The 18260-nt window shown below is 42.6% G+C and overlaps 1 protein-coding gene across 16 annotated transcripts in view; it reads left to right on the top strand.

Moving 5' to 3' along the window:
• Positions 1 to 14535, top strand: part of LOC112105136 (sodium channel protein type 2 subunit alpha-like) — a 101449-nt gene extending 86914 nt beyond the window's left edge. For all 16 annotated transcript variants that reach the window (XM_026647526.1, XM_026647520.1, XM_026647517.1 and 13 more), the window contains 5 exons: positions 429 to 482; positions 2068 to 2205; positions 9886 to 9990; positions 11883 to 12153; positions 13346 to 14535. In XM_026647526.1, coding sequence (XP_026503311.1) covers positions 429 to 482; positions 2068 to 2205; positions 9886 to 9990; positions 11883 to 12153; positions 13346 to 14535 — 1758 coding nt within the window. The remainder of the gene's footprint in view (positions 1 to 428; positions 483 to 2067; positions 2206 to 9885; positions 9991 to 11882; positions 12154 to 13345) is intronic.
• The last annotated feature ends 3725 nt before the right edge of the window (positions 14536 to 18260 follow it).

Raw genomic sequence — 18260 nt, 5'->3', positions numbered from 1 at the left:
GGAGTGGTAGCATACATATGATCGGAACATTTTTAGTATAGCTGATAACTCTTTATGAAAAAGTGTAGGAAACTAATACTAAATACATATACACCTCTACCTCGATATAACGCTGTCCTCAGGAGCCAAAAAATCTTACCACGTTATAGGTGAAACCGTATTATATCAAACTTGCTTTGATCCACTGGAGTGCGCAGCCCCGCCCCCCGGAGCACTGCTTTACCGCGTTATATCCGAATTCATGTTATATTGGGTCGCGTTATAACGGGGTAGAGGTGTCATTGTATTATATGAGTGTTTTTATTGTGGTATGAACTGTGCTGGCATAAATTTGTGTTTTCAAAAAAAGATTATTAAGAGATGTGCTCTAGTCATTTTGTAGGGCCTGGATTTTTACAGGTAAATAAACACTTGTGTTCCATTTCCAGGCTACATTTAAAGGATGGATGGATATTATGTATGCAGCTGTTGATTCACGAGATGTAAGTAGAATATAAGTTTTAAGACCATTTATATTTGTTGAATATATTCTGACATTCCGCATATGTAATGAAATTTTAATAGCTATATTGAATTGTATTGAAAATATTGAACAGTAACGACATGGATTCATTGATTATAAAGCCAAAACTACCATTTTAATCAACTAATGAGATTTCCTACATAACATAGGCTATAGAATTTCACAAAGCAATTCCTGCAGTCGAGGGAATTAATCTTCCTTATTTCTATTAAGCCCGATAATTTGTAGTTGAATTAGTCTGTTTAGATTATTTTTTAGAAAACCATCCAGCCTCAATTTAAAGATGCCAAATGGTGATGGATTAAACACTGCCTTTGGTAATCATCTGTGTGAATTGTTAAAAAAAGTGATATTCAGGAAATGCATACATTGAATATAGAGGAACATGCAACCATGTTTCAAAATTGATAATTAGAGGGTCACACACTTCATTACTCATGTAGACTGGGCACTGTATGTTGCCCAACTTATTCGGTGCAAATCACTTTTCAGGGTTGAGGAGCATCTGAGAAGGTATCCAGGGGGAATAGAAATAGTATTTTTCAATTCACCACATACAAGTACTGTAAAGAAATCTCTATCGTGAAAGTACAACTTACAAATGTAGAATTTATTTTTACATAACAGCACTCAAAAACAAAACAATGTAAAACTTTAGAGCCTACAAGTTGAAGCATGAAGGGGCATACAAATGTTTAGCATATCTGGCATGTAAATAACTTGCAACACCAGCTACAACCATGCCATGCGAACGCCTGTTCTCACTTTCATGTGACATTGTAAATTAGAAGCGGGCAGCATTATCTCCCATAAATGTAACCAAACTTGTTTGTCTTAGCCATTGGCTGAACAAAAAGTAGGACTGAGTGGACTTGTATGAGGTGAATTGAAAAATACTATTTTATCTTTTTTACAGTGCAAATATTTGTAATAAAAAATAATAATGTAAAGTGAGCACTGTGCACTTTGTATTCTGTGTTGTAATTGAAATCAATATATTTGAAAATGTAGAAAAACATCCAAAAATATTTATAATAAATTTAAATTGGTATTCTACTATTGTGTAACAGGGTGATTAAAACTGCGATTAATTGAGACTATTTTTTCTAATTTCGCGATTAATTGCAATTATTTTTTTTGATTGTTTGACAGCCCTAGTTGTTACACTGGAAGTTGTTAATGGTTGCCATCAATCACAGACCTAGTTAAAGCTGATGTGTGTGCCGGCCCCTACTTCCTCCTCCCCATGTACCAGGGTCCCCCATTCTTCCCCTATGCTGGGAATTGGGTGTCCCCATTTCCCCCTCCCCACAAACAGAGACTGAGAAAAGAGAGAAATTCCATCTAGTTGAGTGCAAGCTTCACTTTGCTAGGCAAATAAAATATATTGCTAATATAAAGTAGTTACGTATACTAGCTACCTATACTATGGTATCTGTATCTATCTATCGCCTCTTGCCATGGGTTGCTGCTTTATGAATTAAATGAAATTTTTGATTCTCAGTGTTCATGCAGATAATATATAAATGTATAATGTTTTATAGCTACTAGATCAGCCTAAGTATGAGGACAACCTGTACATGTATCTTTACTTTGTCATCTTTATCATCTTCGGATCATTCTTCACCCTGAACCTTTTCATTGGTGTCATCATAGACAACTTCAATCAACAAAAAAAGAAGATAAGTATTTCAAGTATTTATTTACTACTTTAAAAGTGAACAAGATATAATAAAAGCTATGAATCCCCAAGTCTATTTCCCCTTTAGACATTCCTTACAGAGAACCAATGACTTATTCTCTGTAAAGATGATGAACACACAATTTATTTTCAAGTATCTAAATAAATTCACCTTCTGCCTGGTCCTATTTTTGTAATGAAAAAATCTGCTGCCATGGATATGACTGCAACATCATAATTTCAGCACTTTGACTTCACTGCAAGAAGACAAGAGAAGGCAGGCAACAATAATACAAATATTGTTTTGTACAAATATGTTCACAGAAATTTGCAAATTGTGCAAGAAAACTTACAATAAATAAGCAAAAGAGGAACATGTGTGTTATCACTGATTAGCAGGAAAGTTATCCTCTTTGAAAAAGTCCCTCTTTAAAATTAATCAGATGTGCTTACTACTTAAATACTTATCATTCAATGAAGTATAGCCACGAGTGGCGGGAGGGACTAGCTGCCCCAAGTACAATCCCATCCATGATCCTAGGCACGTACTTGGCACCTGTCCCCACTACTCGCACCACTGGGGCTATACTTCTATTTTTAGTGTGTTAGCTCTATCAGAGCTAGCGTGGGTATGTCTCCTCAGGCTGGAAATTACACCTTCCAGCTCCAGTGTAGACATACCCTGAGTGTATATAACATACATAAAATAGAAAAAAACAAGGAAGCAACTACAAATCCAGTTCTACAAGCCTTTATAAGAATAAGTCCCATTAATTCCAACAGGACTTATCACAGGAGTAAAGCTTATTAAGGATCTGTAGGAATGAGCCATATGATTCTGACCTGTTCAATTATAGGAAATGGTAGGAACTTGTAAACCATATTTAACCCTCCTTTAATTTATAGTTCATTGGAAAGGTGGAAAAAAGGTAAGAAAACAATGGGAAATTTAATTTTTTTCTCTGAATCTGTTGAACTTTCAAGTAATTTTAAAATAATTTAATTAAAAATAATTGGAGACCCTAGGATCCTTAGTACGGTAATTCTTCAGGTGTCTGATGGAACTAGCAGCCTGAGTATCATCTTAAATGTCTGTGTTTGCTGTGAAAATCCTTTGGCTTCAGCTGTGGCCACTCTAATCAATTAATGAGATAAAACGTTTCCATTCTACTCCCAGCTGAGTCTAAGGCAAAACTCAGCTGTGAATGAACATCTTTAAACAGTCAGGATTTCTCTTCAGAATAACTGCAGACCAACCTGCAGCTTCTTCAGATGCTTCAAGGGCCAAATGCCATGACTTGAGGCTTAAGTTTCCAGTTTAGTAGACGCTGACTCCCTCTAAATTTAACACTGGACTTCCATTGAATTGTGTCCATAATCAACTAACACAAATGTTAGAATGCTGAAAGCACCCACAAATCAAATAGTCAGATATTTGACTGGTAGCATTTGTACCTGCAAAATGGAGGCTAATGTGAAAAACAAATAACAGGCCCTGAAAGTCTTAGGCTTTGTCTACCCTACAGACTTCTATAAATGTAGCTATGTCAGTCGAGGATGGGGTGACCAGATAGCAAGTGTGAAAAATCGGGACGAGGGTGGGGGTCTGGTCACCCTAGTCGAGGATGTGAAGAGGTGATCCCTAACCAACAAAGCTGTGCTGGCAGAAGTCCTTTGTACAGACTAAACTTTTACTTGAGTAACTTGTTTCACTCCAGGGCACTAGTTTTGCCATACCAGTATAAAGCACAGCTTTACTGGTATAGGTGCATCACACTAGAAGAACTTTTCTGGTATAGATTACAGTATTCTTATACAAGTAAAGCACTTCTAGTGTAGACAAACCCTTAAAATGGATAGGGGCTCCAGTTTGTTTGGATTTTTTTAAATTCATGTCTTCCTATGACAGAATCCTCCATGATCCCCCTCAGTATCACTCCATTTTGCTTGTTTCGTAAACTAACTGTATAGACTATGATCCCAATGGTGACCTGCATCTACGCTGTGTTTGGAACAGTTCAGGAATGAGGCAGAGGATGGTTCAAAGGTGGTTTTGTGCCACCATTAAGCCCCCCAATGCTGGAGCCAGCCAGGAAGAGGCTAGTGCAGTGGTTCTCAAACTTTTGTACTGGTGACTGCTTTCACACAGCAAGCCTCTGAGGGTATGTCTACACTACGAAATTAGGTCGAATTTATAGAAGCCGGTTTTATAGAAATCGATTTTATACAGTCGATTGTGTGTGTCCCCACATAAAATGCTCTAAGTGCATTAAGTCGGCAGACCGCATCCACAGTACCGAGGCTAGCGTCGACTTCCGGAGCATTGCACTGTGGGTAGCTATCCCACAGTTCCCGCAGTCTCTGCCGCCCATTGGAATTCTGGGTTGAGATCCCAGTGCCTGATGATGCAAAAACAGTGTTGCAGGGGGTTCTGGGTACATGTCGTCAGGCCCCTCCCCCTCCGTCAGAGCAACGGCAGACAATTGATTCGCATCTTTTTACCTGGGTTACCTGTGCAGACAACATACCACGGCAAGCATGGAGCCCGCTCAGCTCACCGTCTCTATATGTCATCTGGGTGCCGGCAGACGTGGTACTGCATTGCTACACAGCAGCAGCTAATTGCCTTTTGGCAGTAGATGGTGCAGTATGACTGGTAGCCGTCATCGGCTATCTGGGTGCTGACAGACGTGGGGCTGCATTGGTATAAAGCAGCAGCTCCTTGCCTTTTGGCAGCTGATAGTGTATTACGACTGGTATCCATCGTCATCGTACTCCTCAGTGAGTTCGGTCAGAGGCACTTGGGCAGACATGTTTTGTCTCCTGGAGACTCAGTCCTGCCGGCAGTCCTATTGAACCCTCTTGACGATGATGGCTAGCAGTCGTAATACAGCATCTTCTGCCAAGCACCCAGAAGATGCTGATGGCTATCAGTCATGCTGCGCCGTCTGCTGCCAGCCTAAGATGTAAAAGATAGATGGACCAGATTTGTTCTGTATTCATTTGCTTCCCCCTTCCTCCGTGAAACCCAGGGTTTTGAGTTCAATCTTTGGGGGGGCCATTCTGGGTGACAGTTGTTTGTGTTTCTCCCTGATGCACAGCCACCTTTGTTGATTTTTATTCCCTGTAAGCCAGGTCGTCACTCGCCCCTCCCTCCCTCTGTCAGACAATAGTTTCGCGCCTTTTTTCAGCCCAGACGCCATAGCACTGGGATCATGGAGCCCGCTCAGATCACCGCGGCAATTATGAGCACTATGAACACCACGTGCATTGTCCTGGAGTATATGCAGAGCCAGAACATGCCAAAGCAAAACCAGGCGAGGAGGCGATTGCAGCGATTGCAGTGCGGCGACGAGAGTGATGAGGAAATTGACATGGACATAGACCTCTCACAAAGTACAGGCACCAGCAATGTGCAAATCATGGTGTTACTGGGGGAGGTTCATGGCGTGGAATGCCAATTATGGCCCCGGGAAACAAGCACAGACTAGTGGGACTGCATCGTATTGCAGGTGTGGGACGATTCCCAGTGGCTGCAAAACTTTCGCATGCGTAAGGGCACTTTCATGGAACTTTGTGACTGGCTTTTCCCTGCCCTGAAGCGCCAGAATACCAGGATGAGAGCAGCCCTCACAGTTGAGAAGCGAGTGGCGATAGCCCTGTGGAAGCTTGCAACGCCAGACAGCTACCGGTCAGTCGGGAATCAATTTGGAGTGGGCAAATCTACTGTGGGGGCTGCTGTGATCCAAGTAGCCAACGCAATCAAAGACCTGCTGATATCAAGGGTAGTGACTCTGGGAAACGTGCAGGTCATAGTGGATGGCTTTGCTGCAATGGGATTCCCAAACTGTAGTGGGGCGATAGACAGAACCCATATCCCTATCTTGTCACTGGAGCACCAAGCCACCGAGTACATAAACCGCAAGGGGTACTTTTCAATGCTGCTGCAAGCCCTGGTGGATCACAAGGGACGTTTCACTAACATCAACGTGGGATGGCTGGGAAAGGTACATGATGCTCGCGTCTTCAGGAACTCTGGTCTGTTTCAAAAGCTGGAAGAAGGGACTTTCTTCCCGGACCAGAAAATAACCGTTGGGGATGTTGAAATGCCTATCGTTATCCTTGGGGACCCAGCCTACCCCTTAATGCCATGGCTCATGAAGCCGTACACAGGCAGCCTGGACAGTAGTCAGGACCTGTTCAACTATAGGCTGAGCAAGTGCTGAATGGTGGTAGAATGTGCATTTGGACGTTTAAAAGCGCGCTGGCGCAGTTTACTGACTCGGATAGACCTCAGCGAAGCCAATATTCCAATTGTTATTGCTGCTTGCTGTGCGCTCCACAATATCTGTGAGAGTAAGGGGGAGACATTTATGGCGGGGTGGGAGGTTGAGGCAAATCGCCTGGCCGCTGATTACGCGCAGCCAGACACCAGGGCAGTTAGAAGAGTACAGCAGGGCGTGGTGCGCATCAGAGAAGCTTCGAAAACCAGTTTTGTGACTGGCCAGGCTATGGTGTGAAACTTCTGTTTGTTTCTCCTTGATGAACCCTTCCCCCCTACCCCGGTTCACTCTACTTCCCTGTAAACTAACCACCCTTCCCTCCCCCCTTCGAGCACCGCTTGCAGAGGCAATAAAGTCATTGTTACTTCACATTCGTGCATTCTTTATTAATTCATCACACAACTAGGGGGATAACTGCCAAGGTAGCCCGGCAGGGGTGGGGGAGGAGGGAAGGAAAAGGACACACTGCAGTTTAAAACTTTAAAACTTTAACACTTATTGAAGGCTAGCCTTCTGATGCTTGGGCAATCATCTGGGGTGGAGTGGCTGGGTGGCTGGAGGCCACCCCACCACATTCTTGGGCATCTGGGTGAGGAGGCAATGAAATTTGGGGAGGAGGGCTGTTGGTTACACAGGGGCTGTAGCGGCGGTCTCTGCTCCTGCTGCCTTTCCTGCAGCTCAACCATACGCTGGAGCATTTCAGTTTGATGCTCCAGCAGCCGGAGCATCGACTCTTGCTTTCTGTCAGCAAACTGACGCCACCTATCCTCTTCAGCCCGCCACTTGCTCTCTTCAGCCTGTGATTCAGCCCGCCACCTCTCCTCTTGTTCATATTGTGCTTTTTTGCACTCTGACATTGACTGCCTCCACGCATTCTGCTGTGCTCTGTCAGCGTGGGAGGACATCTGGAGCTCCGAGAACATATCATCCCGAGTCTGCCATTTTCTCCTTCTAATCTTCACTAGCCTCTGTGAAGGAGAAACATTTGCAGCTGGTGGAGGAGAAGGGAGAGGTGGTTAAAAAAGACACATTTTAGAGAACAATGGGTACACTCTTTCACGTTAAATTTTGCTGTTCACATTACACAGCACATGTGCTTTCGTTACAAGGTCGCATTTTTCCTCTTATATTGAGGGCCTGCCGGTTTGGTGTGAGAGATCACTCACACAGTCCCAGGCAACAGAATTCGGCTTGCAGGCAGCCATGGTAAGCCACAGTCTTTTGGCTTTTTTAACCTTCTTAACATGTGGGAATGGTTTCAAACAGCAGCGCCCTCATTTCCCATACCAAGCACCCGTTGGGTTGGCCATTTAAAATGGGGTTACAATGTAAAAGGAGGGGCTGCGGTTTCCGGGTTAACATGCAGCACAAACCCAACTACCCCCCCCCCAATTCTCTGGGATGATCACTTCACCCCTCCCCCCCACCGCGTGGCTAACAGCGGGGAACATTTCTGTTCAGCTGAGCAGGAACGGGCACCTCTGAATGTCCCCTTAATAAAATCACCCCATTTCAACCAGGTGACCATGAATGATATCACTCTCCTGAGGATAACAAAGAGAGATAAGGAATGGATGTTGTCTGCATGCCAGCAAACACCGGGACCATATGCTGCCATGCTTTGTTATGCAATGATTCCAGACTACGTGCTACTGGCCTGGCGTGGTAAAGTGACCTACCATGGCGGACGGGATAAGGCAGCCCTCCCCAGAAACCTTTTGCAAAGGCTTTGGGAGTACATGAAGGAGAGCTTTCTGGAGATGTCCCTGGAGGATTTCCGCTCCATCCCCATACACGTTAACAGACTTTTGCAGTAGCTGTACTGGCTGCGATTGCCAGGGCAAATTAATCATTAATCATTAAACATGCTTGCTTTTAAACTATGTGTAATATTTACAAAGGTACACTCACCAGAGGTCCCTTGTGTGCCCTCAGGGTCTGGGAGCACACCTTGGGTGAGTTTGGGGGTTACTGGTTCCAGGTCCAGGGTGATAAACATATCCTGGCTGTTGGGGAAACCGGTTTCTCCGCTTCCTTGCTGTGAGCTATCTTCATTGTCTTCATCATCATCTTCCTCGTACCCCGAATCCACTTCCCTGTTGCGTGATTCTCCATTGATGGAGTCAAAGCACATGGTTGGGGTAGTGGTGGCTGCACCCCCTAGCATGGCATGCAGCTCCGCGTAGAAGCGGCATGTTTGTGGCTCTGCCCCGGACCTTCCGTTTGCCTCTCTGGCTTTGTGGTAGGCTTGCCTTAGCTCCTTAATTTTCACGCGGCACTGCTGTTCGTCCCTGTTATGGCCTCTGTCCTTCATGGCCTTTGAGACTTTTTCTAATATTTTGCCATTTCGTTTACTGCTATGGAGTTCAGCTAGCACTGATTCGTCTCCCCATACGGCGAGCAGATCCCATACCTCCCGTTCGGTCCATGCTGGAGCTCTTTTGCGATCCTGGGACTCCATCATGGTTACCTGTGCTGATGAGCTCTGTGTGATCACCTGTGCTCTCCACGCTGGGCAAACAGGAAATGAAATTCAAAAGTTCGCGGGGCTTTTCCTGTCTACCTGGTCAGTGCATCTGAGTTGAGAGTGCTGTCCAAAGCAGTCCCAATGAAGCACTGTGGGATAGCTCCCGGAGGCCAATAACGTCAAATTCCGTTCACACTACCCCAAATCCGACCCGCAAAGGCCGATTTCAACGCTAATCCCCTCGTCAGAGTAAAGAAACCGGTTTAAAGGGCCCTTTAAGTCGAAAAAAAGGGCTTCGTCACGTGGATGTGTCCAGGCTTAATTCAATTTAATGCTGCTAAATTCGACCTAAACTCGTAGTGTAGACCAGGCCTGAGTGAGACCCCCTGGGTGTGGAGGCTGACAGCTCGTGACCCCCCCATGTAATAACCTCGTGACCCCCTGAGGGGTCGTAACCCCCAGTTTGAGAACCCCTGGGCTAGTGCTTGGCACAAATTAGAACTACCTCAGAGATGCCCTAATTTATACCTGGCTCACTGTCACCTGAAGAATCATTCCAGCAGTCTGAGACTGAGGGCACAGAAATGCCCTAGCTATGCCCCTTTCCTGCAGACACGTGCTCAGTGTCAGGGACTGGGAATAGGTAAGAGCAGAAACTGCTGTGGTGGTCTTATGTTACTGGGGAGTAGGGAGAGGTGGTTTTGCAAACACTGGAGGAATCTTCCAACTACCAGTGGAAGTGATCATTGGGATATACTTTGTGCTGACAGAGCTGTTCAATAACACTTGTATGATACTTGAAAATTGCCCTTTTAGTATATAAGTCAAATGTAAACTCAAATGTCCATCACTAAATTATATGGTGACATACAATAGTTAGAGGTTATGTTTGCAAACATGGTTGTAACCAGTTTTGATCTCATTTCCTTACTTTGGAGGTCAAGACATATTTATGACAGAAGAACAGAAGAAATACTACAATGCAATGAAAAAACTGGGGTCCAAGAAACCACAAAAACCTATACCTAGGCCAGCGGTAAGAGTCCCTTTATTTTCACGCCTCCCGGATTAAATACCCCTTTTAAAGTAGTGGCCCAAGCCTCCGCCCTGATGCTTACTCCTTTTAGTGGCTTCTCCCCTCTCCTCACATGGGTTGGATCCTGGGTTCTTTTTCTGATACCTAGTGCCTCTACCCAAAGTGACACCACATTGTGTCTGAGACACAAGCGGTGCAGTCCCTTGGGAAAATGAATAATGCTACTAACAGACAAGGAGTATAAAACCCAATGCACAAGAAACAATATATAACAACTCAAAGTTCAGCAAAGGAATGAGGCACCCAAAAATAACAGTGTAACAAAAGGGGACTTTACTGGAAACAGGAAAATAAGAACTGGGGACGAAAGGATTAGGGTTAACTAGTAAGTACTAAACATTAACAAATCAACTAATTTCCTACCTCGCAACACTCACAACTCTTCCCATCCCCCAGCTCCCTCCCTAGCACTTCCCATGTAGATGGTATGCTGAGGAGGAGTCCAGAGATGAGTGCTGCAGTGCTGTGAATGTTAGCCAGCTTAAACAAAAAAGGGTACCCTTACTTCACCCCTGGGTGGGGCAGAGTCTTCTCCTGGCTGCTACCAGCCTCACTGGCTTCCTGGTGTCGGCTGGCTCTCAGTAGCCAGTGCCGGGTTGGATCTCTGCCACTCTGGACACTGGTTTCCACAGAGCATGAATGGCCTGATCCATGCAACTTTCCCACAGCAGTTCAAAGTACAGTATATATGTGGTAGAGGGAACTAGTTTTTTCTATTATTTTCATTAAAGAGGTAGAATTTTCTCCTTGCCCCTATTTTTTTTGAGAGTTAGCTTACTTGAATAACTAGGGCTGTTCTCATATTTTCTTTAAGAACATATACATTGGACATATGAAATGGGGGATTCCCTAGATACCTGTGCTAAGTTTCATGATGCACTACGTAATTTAGCTGAGTCCCAGGGCAGCTGCAGTCAATTCTGGCTGCTTATTGCTTTTGCTAACCTGGAGGGAGAGGGGATCTTTCCTGACCTTGACTTCCTGGTCTTCTCACTCCAGAAGACCTTTGCAGGAAATGGGGATGCACTGGCCCTTACTGGGAGTTCCATAAAGACCTGCAATAAGGGAGAGTGATAGTGGCAACTTGGTGGGCTTTGAAGACAAAGACAGAGGGGAGCAGACCCTAGTTACCCCCGACCTCAAAGACAACTAAGGAGGGCCTGTCAGGAAGTGTGGGAAGAGATGAAACTGTGTTCATAGAGGTTCAATTTCCACGAGGCTAAATCTTTATGTGAGTTACCTGATGTGGTGAACCAGATACTGTATTGTTTGATGAACTGTTCCACTCAACCCCTACAACGTTTGGAAAATAATACTTCTTGCAGAAGCTATCCACTACAGCAAATTAAATAATAGTCAAACTGGAAGGATGTATGTAGTCATCAAACTAAGTAATGCATAACACGGGGTGATGGAACCAGTAAGTAAGGGATATAACTTTAACCATCCAACTAAGTCAGTGAGCACAATCAGTGAAGGGCAGTTACACAGAACAGAGGCTGGGAGATAACATTTCCTGTTCCTGGAGCACAGACTGGTGAAAAAGGTGGCCTTTGACTTGCCTAATCTTTATTCCTCACAGCATTGTCATCAACCCTCCAGCCAATAGTGATTCCCTTCTTGCTCACCTCTGACAACTTGTTCAGCCACAAGTCAGAAGGAGGGGAAAGGATAAGTTACCCTCTGGGTTGTGAAGGTGGATCAGTTTACCAACTCCTGTTCTACAAAGCTAATTCCTGCCAAGCTACAGAGAATTGCTCTCCCCGAATTTGCAAGTTGTAAAGAAAAACATATTTTCAAACTTTAAATAGTATTTGTTTTTGTTTTTGCAGAACAAATTCCAGGGCATGGTCTTTGATTTTGTAACAAAACAAGTATTTGACATCAGCATCATGATTCTTATCTGCCTTAACATGGTCACCATGATGATAGAAACAGATGACCAGAGTGATGAGATGGAAACTATTTTACACAGGATAAACCTGGGATTCATTGTCCTTTTCACTGGAGAATGTGTCCTGAAATTGATTTCACTCCGTTATTACTACTTCACCATAGGCTGGAACATTTTTGATTTTGTGGTTGTCATTCTCTCCATTGTGGGTAAGAACAGTTCACTTTCATGAAGGGGCTATGTGAGCAGAAAGTGAACATTTCCTTTAATGATTTTATGATGCTTTATATATAGCTTTGTCATTTGCTATATGGCCTACAATTCAATTTAGATAGCAATTCTTCAGTTTTCATTTTTATAGTACAATGTGCATAAAACGATGCATGTAAGAGCATTTTTACCAATCTGATTTGGTTTATTGTAATTTGAAATGTCAGAATCTGTATTCATGAGCAAAACTGAGGAGTATGTGAACAGGGAGGGATTTTTTTAATCATCATGTAGGCTAAATATTTAGAGTTCAGTTAGCGAAAAGGCAATGAATCTCAATGGTGCAATTTGTGACAGTTCACGACACTTCAAGGTGTTGTGGAATTGGGCAGATTTTCTGATGGACCTCATAGGGTATGTCTTCACTGCAATGAAAAACCCTGAGCTGGGCTCGGCCTAAGGGGATTGTTTAACTGTGGTGTAGATGTTTGGGCTTGGGCTCCAGCCCAAGCTCTAGGACCTTCCCACCTCACAGAATCCTAGAGCCCGGGCTGCAGCCTGAGCCAAACATCTACACCGCAATTAGACAGCCCCTTAGCCTGAGTCAGCTGGCACGGGCCAGCAGTGGGTGTCTAATTGCAGTGTAGACATACCCATAGTGGCTTTGTGGAGCACTCTGCAGAGCCTGAGGTACAAATTCCAACAACTTGCATGAGCTCTCCCTACTTTTCATCTAATTATTACTGTTTGATATAAAAGGCTTGTAGGAGACTGAGTTGCAAGAACTAATGCACTCAGAAAGAAATTTCTGTTTCTAGGCTTCCTTATGAGTTGATGCAAAGTTTAGATAGGAACGAGCTATCTTTGCTGTAAGCAACCTTCTTTCTCTCACTCATTTCCCTTTTCCTGGAGGGTATCTTTACTTGGTATAATCTGTACAGAAGGAAACCACAGTGTCACAGCCTCCAATGTAACATTTTCACAATTAAATAAAACAGTCCATGTGACGCGAAAGCTATTATCTTCTTTTCAGTGAAGATTGATATTAACTTTCAGCATTTAAAATAAAGAACGTACTGTTCTGATTTTTTCTGACGCAGTGATAAATATTTCCACAAATAATGAGTTAATATACTTTAAAAGCTGCTACTGTATTATTTACTTTACAATTTGAATTTTTTGTTTTAACAGGTATGTTTCTAGCTAAGGTGATTGAAAAATATTTTGTGTCCCCCACCTTGTTCAGAGTTATCCGACTCGCCAGAATCGGCCGAATCCTACGTCTCATTAAGGGAGCTAAAGGGATCCGTACTTTGCTTTTTGCTTTGATGATGTCTCTTCCTGCTTTGTTTAACATTGGTCTCCTGCTTTTCCTGGTCATGTTTATCTATGCTATATTTGGAATGTCCAACTTTGCCTACGTTAAGAGAGAAGTTGGGATTGATGACATGTTCAACTTTGAAACTTTTGGCAACAGCATGATCTGCCTATTTCAAATTACCACGTCAGCTGGTTGGGATGGTTTGTTAGCGCCGATTCTTAACAGTGGAGAACCAGACTGTGACCCTTACAAAGATCACCCAGGAAGCTCTGTTAAAGGAGACTGTGGTAACCCTTCAGTTGGGATTTTCTTTTTTGTCAGTTATATTATCATCTCATTTTTAGTTGTAGTAAACATGTATATTGCTGTTATTTTGGAGAACTTCAGTGTTGCTACAGAAGAAAGTGCCGAGCCCTTGAGTGAGGATGACTTTGAGATGTTCTATGAGGTTTGGGAAAAGTTTGATCCAGACGCCACCCAGTTCATAGAATACAGTAAACTGTCTGATTTTGCAGCTTCACTGGATCCTCCTCTTCTTATAGCAAAACCAAACAAAGTTCAGCTTATTGCAATGGATCTTCCCATGGTAAGTGGTGACAGAATTCACTGCCTTGACATCTTGTTTGCTTTTACAAAGCGTGTTTTGGGGGACAGTGATGAGATGGATGCACTTCGAATACAGATGGAAGACCGGTTTATGGCAGCCAATCCTTCTAAAGTCTCCTATGAGCCAATTACAACTACATTAAAAAGAAAACAAGAAGAGGTATCTGCTACTGTTATTCAGCGTGCTTACAGATGTTACATTTTAAAGCAAAAAGTTAAAAAAGTCTCCTGTATGTATAACAAAGATAAAACCGAAGGGGATGGCCTACCTGTCAAAGATATGATTATTGATAAACTCAATGAAAACTCCACTCCAGAAAAAACATATGAGAGCTCCTCTACAACCTCTCCACCTTCCTATGATAGTGTTACAAAGCCAGACAAAGAGAAATATGAAAAAGATAAAATAGAAAAAGACTATAAAGGTAAAAATGTTAGGGAAAGTAAAAAATAAAAAACTAAGAATTCTGTTTGTGAGACAAATTGTTTACAGCCTTTGAAAGATGTATTTGTGTCAACAGGACTCCTGAAGGAGGTTTATGCCAAACTGACAGTTTTTTCATATATATGTATATACATATTATACATATATATATATACACTCAAGGTCAGTGCCTATAACAAGACAGTGATCTCTTGTCATCAACCTGTGACTCTGTAAAACAGGGTAACGACCTTGACAAGAGGTTTCTGTTTTCACTACAGCTGACACTGCTGAAGAGGAGATACACAGTGGCTACAGTCTGTAGGGACCATGAAAGGCGTGCAAAGCTATAATTTTTGTGGGTTTTAACATACTGCAAAATACTTAGTACAGTAACTGTATCCACTGTTTGTAATTCAACTGCCACATTTGCCATATTTTTACAAAATTGGTTTTGGTGAATTTATTGTTTTTTTAATTCACAGGTTGTTTACTATTATATGTGACTATTTTTGTAAATGGGTTTTATGTTGGGGAAGAGGGTTCGAGGACCAGGTGTTCTGCTCTCTAATTCTCTATAATGTACAGACAGCAGTGATTTGCATGAAGGCATGCTGCACTTCTAGATCATGCATGGAAAAAAATGACATCAGACAAAGTAACAGAGTTTTAATTACTTCCACATTTCAGGGTGGCTCTAAAATTTGAGGTGTTTTAACTAGTTGTGTTGTCGCATCCAGACAAATCTTTATGTGCCTGCAAAGTCTCCTGTAATTTACAAGAATTTAGAAATGGATTATTTTAATGCAAATTGTTAAATATCAGGAAGTGCAAACTTCATCCCAAATTCCAGTCACATAATCTTTGTTTTTGTTAAATGTTCCACAGGAAAAAAATATCATATGGAATCTACCCTTGAAAAGTGACTTCACCAAAACAAGTCACTTGTTTAGAAATTCTGCTTTATCTTGAGGTATTGTTTCGTATGTTCTTCTCTCAGTTAGACTGACATCTAATAGGTCAATAAAATGCCCTCTGTTATGTAAATACTTATTTTACACTGTTGTGCATAGTTGAGCATACAAATAAGTGGTCATGCCACAGTACTTTGTATCAAATAAGTGCCACAGTATATTTAGTTTGCAAGCTTTCAACAGTTAATCTATTGTATTCTGTACCATTATAGATAGTTTGGAGGGTATCACTGATGCATGTTAATATTGCCTTTGCTGCTGTATTTTGCTCCATCTACTGTACAGAGTTCTTCACTGTAGGAAGCCATATGTCAGTGGTAAAGTGAATTAAATTGTTCAAACAGACCTCATTCCTTCATATCATTAAGCAATAGTTTGCAGTTATTTACCAGCTTCTTTAGTTTTGCATTTTAAATGGTTACTATTTGGTGTAAAGCCAGACTGTATAGGGCCTCCTACAAACTGTTTAACCTGTTGAAAATGTGGTTAGCATATATAAATAATATAAAAATAAATCATATTACTTGGCAGCATTTTTGTACATAAGAAAACTGTCATCAGATTCATGTAATTGTTTCTTAAGTTATTTTCCACAGTCACTTGTGTATTTTCTATCCATGTTAATTTTCAATGGAGAACTTCACAATGAAAGAAATAAAGAAAATAGTGAGTATTTGTAGGCTACTTTGTTTTAATATTGCAAACATTTCAATGTGAAATATTTTGTGTAAAACTGGAAACCAAGTTTATTTGGTTCCAAATAGTTATGGCTAGTAAGTGGAAGTGGCAGGGGGATGTTTGAATTTCCAGCACTGCTTGCATCAGAAGTTTTGAGATAGTTTTATTGTTCATGGAATCCTTGCTATTTTTCCAGTGTTTGTTTACATAGATCAGGGGTCGGCAACCTGCGGCACACGAGCCGATTTTTAGTGGCACTCTGCTGCCAGCCAGAGTCCCGGCCGCCAGCCCCGCTCAGCCTGCTGCCTGCCTGGATGAACGGAACCCTCGGCCGGCAGCGGGCTAAGTGGGGCCGGCGGCCGGGACCCCAGCTGGCAGGAGCCGGTGGCCGGAACCCCAGACCAGCAGCGGGCTAAGCCGCTCAGCTCGCTGTCAGTCTGGGGTTCTGTCCACCAGCCCTGCTCAGCCCGCTGTCAGTCTGGGGTTCTGTCCACCAGCCCTGCTCAGCCCGCTGATGGTCTGGGGTTCTGGCCGCCGGCCCTTTGCCAGCCGGGGTCCCGGCCGCCGGCCTTGCTCAGCCCACTGCCGGCCTGGGATACCGGCCGCCAGCCCTGCTCAGCCCGCAGCCAGTCTGGGGTTCCAGCCACCGGCCCCCTGCCAGCCGGGGTCCTGGCCACCGGCCCCACTCAGCCCACAGCCAGTCTGGGGTTCCGGCCACCGGCCCCCTGCCAGCCGGGATCCTGGACACTGGCCCCTCTCAGCCTGCTGCTGGCCTGGGATACCAGCCGCCGGCCCCACTCACCTCGCTGCACTATTATTTACTTTATATACAATAATAGTTTAGTTATATAATATAGACTTATAGAGAGAGACCTTCTAAAAACGTTAAAATGTATTACTGGCATGTGAAACCTTAAATTACAGTGAATAAACGAAGACTTGGCACCCCATTTCTGAAAGGTTGCCGACCCCTGACATAGATTATACTTAATCTTTTTGATTCATGCTGCGCTAGAACTCTTCTAAATACAATATGGGACCCACAATATTTCCCAGGAATAAAATGGCACACTTGTATAATCTAGATCAGGACATTTTGTGTTTCATACACAAGCTAAAGTTAAAGGTAGACTCTTTTACTAAAGCTTTTGACTTGTAATGTGTTGGTGAACTGCATGCAGGAAATTGCTGTTACCATAAAGAACGTAAACTACGTTATAATCGAGCCAAAAAAATAAAGATTTCATTTTTTATTGTATTTACTTTCTTTGTCTCTGTGCTTTTATTGTTTAAAGAAAGAAAAGAGAGGGATTGATATTGACAAGGAATGCGTCCATCTTCACACGTCGTAAAAATATTATGCATAAGTAGTAAATCAAACAAGTGTATATTTAAAGAAAGTTTAATGCAGTGTTCACCATTAAATAAGTTACCCTCTATGGCTGCTATATTGCTGAAGCTCTGTGGACCTCCACTATTTGATAGCCAACAGATTTAACAGGGACAGCACAAAGCACCTACTGCACCCCACAGTCTTCTTTCTGCCACATTTCAAGTACCTATTTCAAAGTACGGAGGTGCTAAAATGGTTCAAAGAAATATTTTTTTTAATTGGCAAAATTACCTGTTTTTTCCCTAACTTCATTCATGGAGATGGCTGGACTGCTTTTGCTGACACTTTAAAAAACCCAAAACACCACAAGGAAGAGACCTAGGTTAGAAAATTTTAAGTTAAACAATTACGTTTGGCAAAGGTATAATCACCTGCCTATAATACACTTAGTACCCCATCAATGTGGATGTGTCCGTAATACCCTGCTTCTGGCATTATCTAATCAGTATAAACATGCTTTGTATTTGTCTATACCTTATGCATTGATATGGAAATGATAGTGCAGAGTAGTAGGTTCTCTCTGCCAACTAGAATGAGGCATAACTCAAGAGTGAAAATACAAATCCTGCAAGGTCATCCCTAATTTATTAAAATAAAAACATATATTACCCTGCTTTATATCATATACAAGAAATCTCTACAGATAAGTTATAATTATCATTGTTTAAATGAAATGACTCACTGATTTTTTTTTTTATTTCTCACAAATA

This window comes from Terrapene carolina, unplaced genomic scaffold, assembly GCF_002925995.2.
Source record: "Terrapene carolina triunguis isolate 2854851 unplaced genomic scaffold, T_m_triunguis-2.0 Scaffold62, whole genome shotgun sequence".
Classification (NCBI taxonomy): domain Eukaryota; kingdom Metazoa; phylum Chordata; order Testudines; family Emydidae; genus Terrapene; species Terrapene triunguis.
The sequence above is the reverse complement of the archived record's forward strand: the minus strand, read 5'-3'. Positions and strand labels throughout refer to the sequence as shown.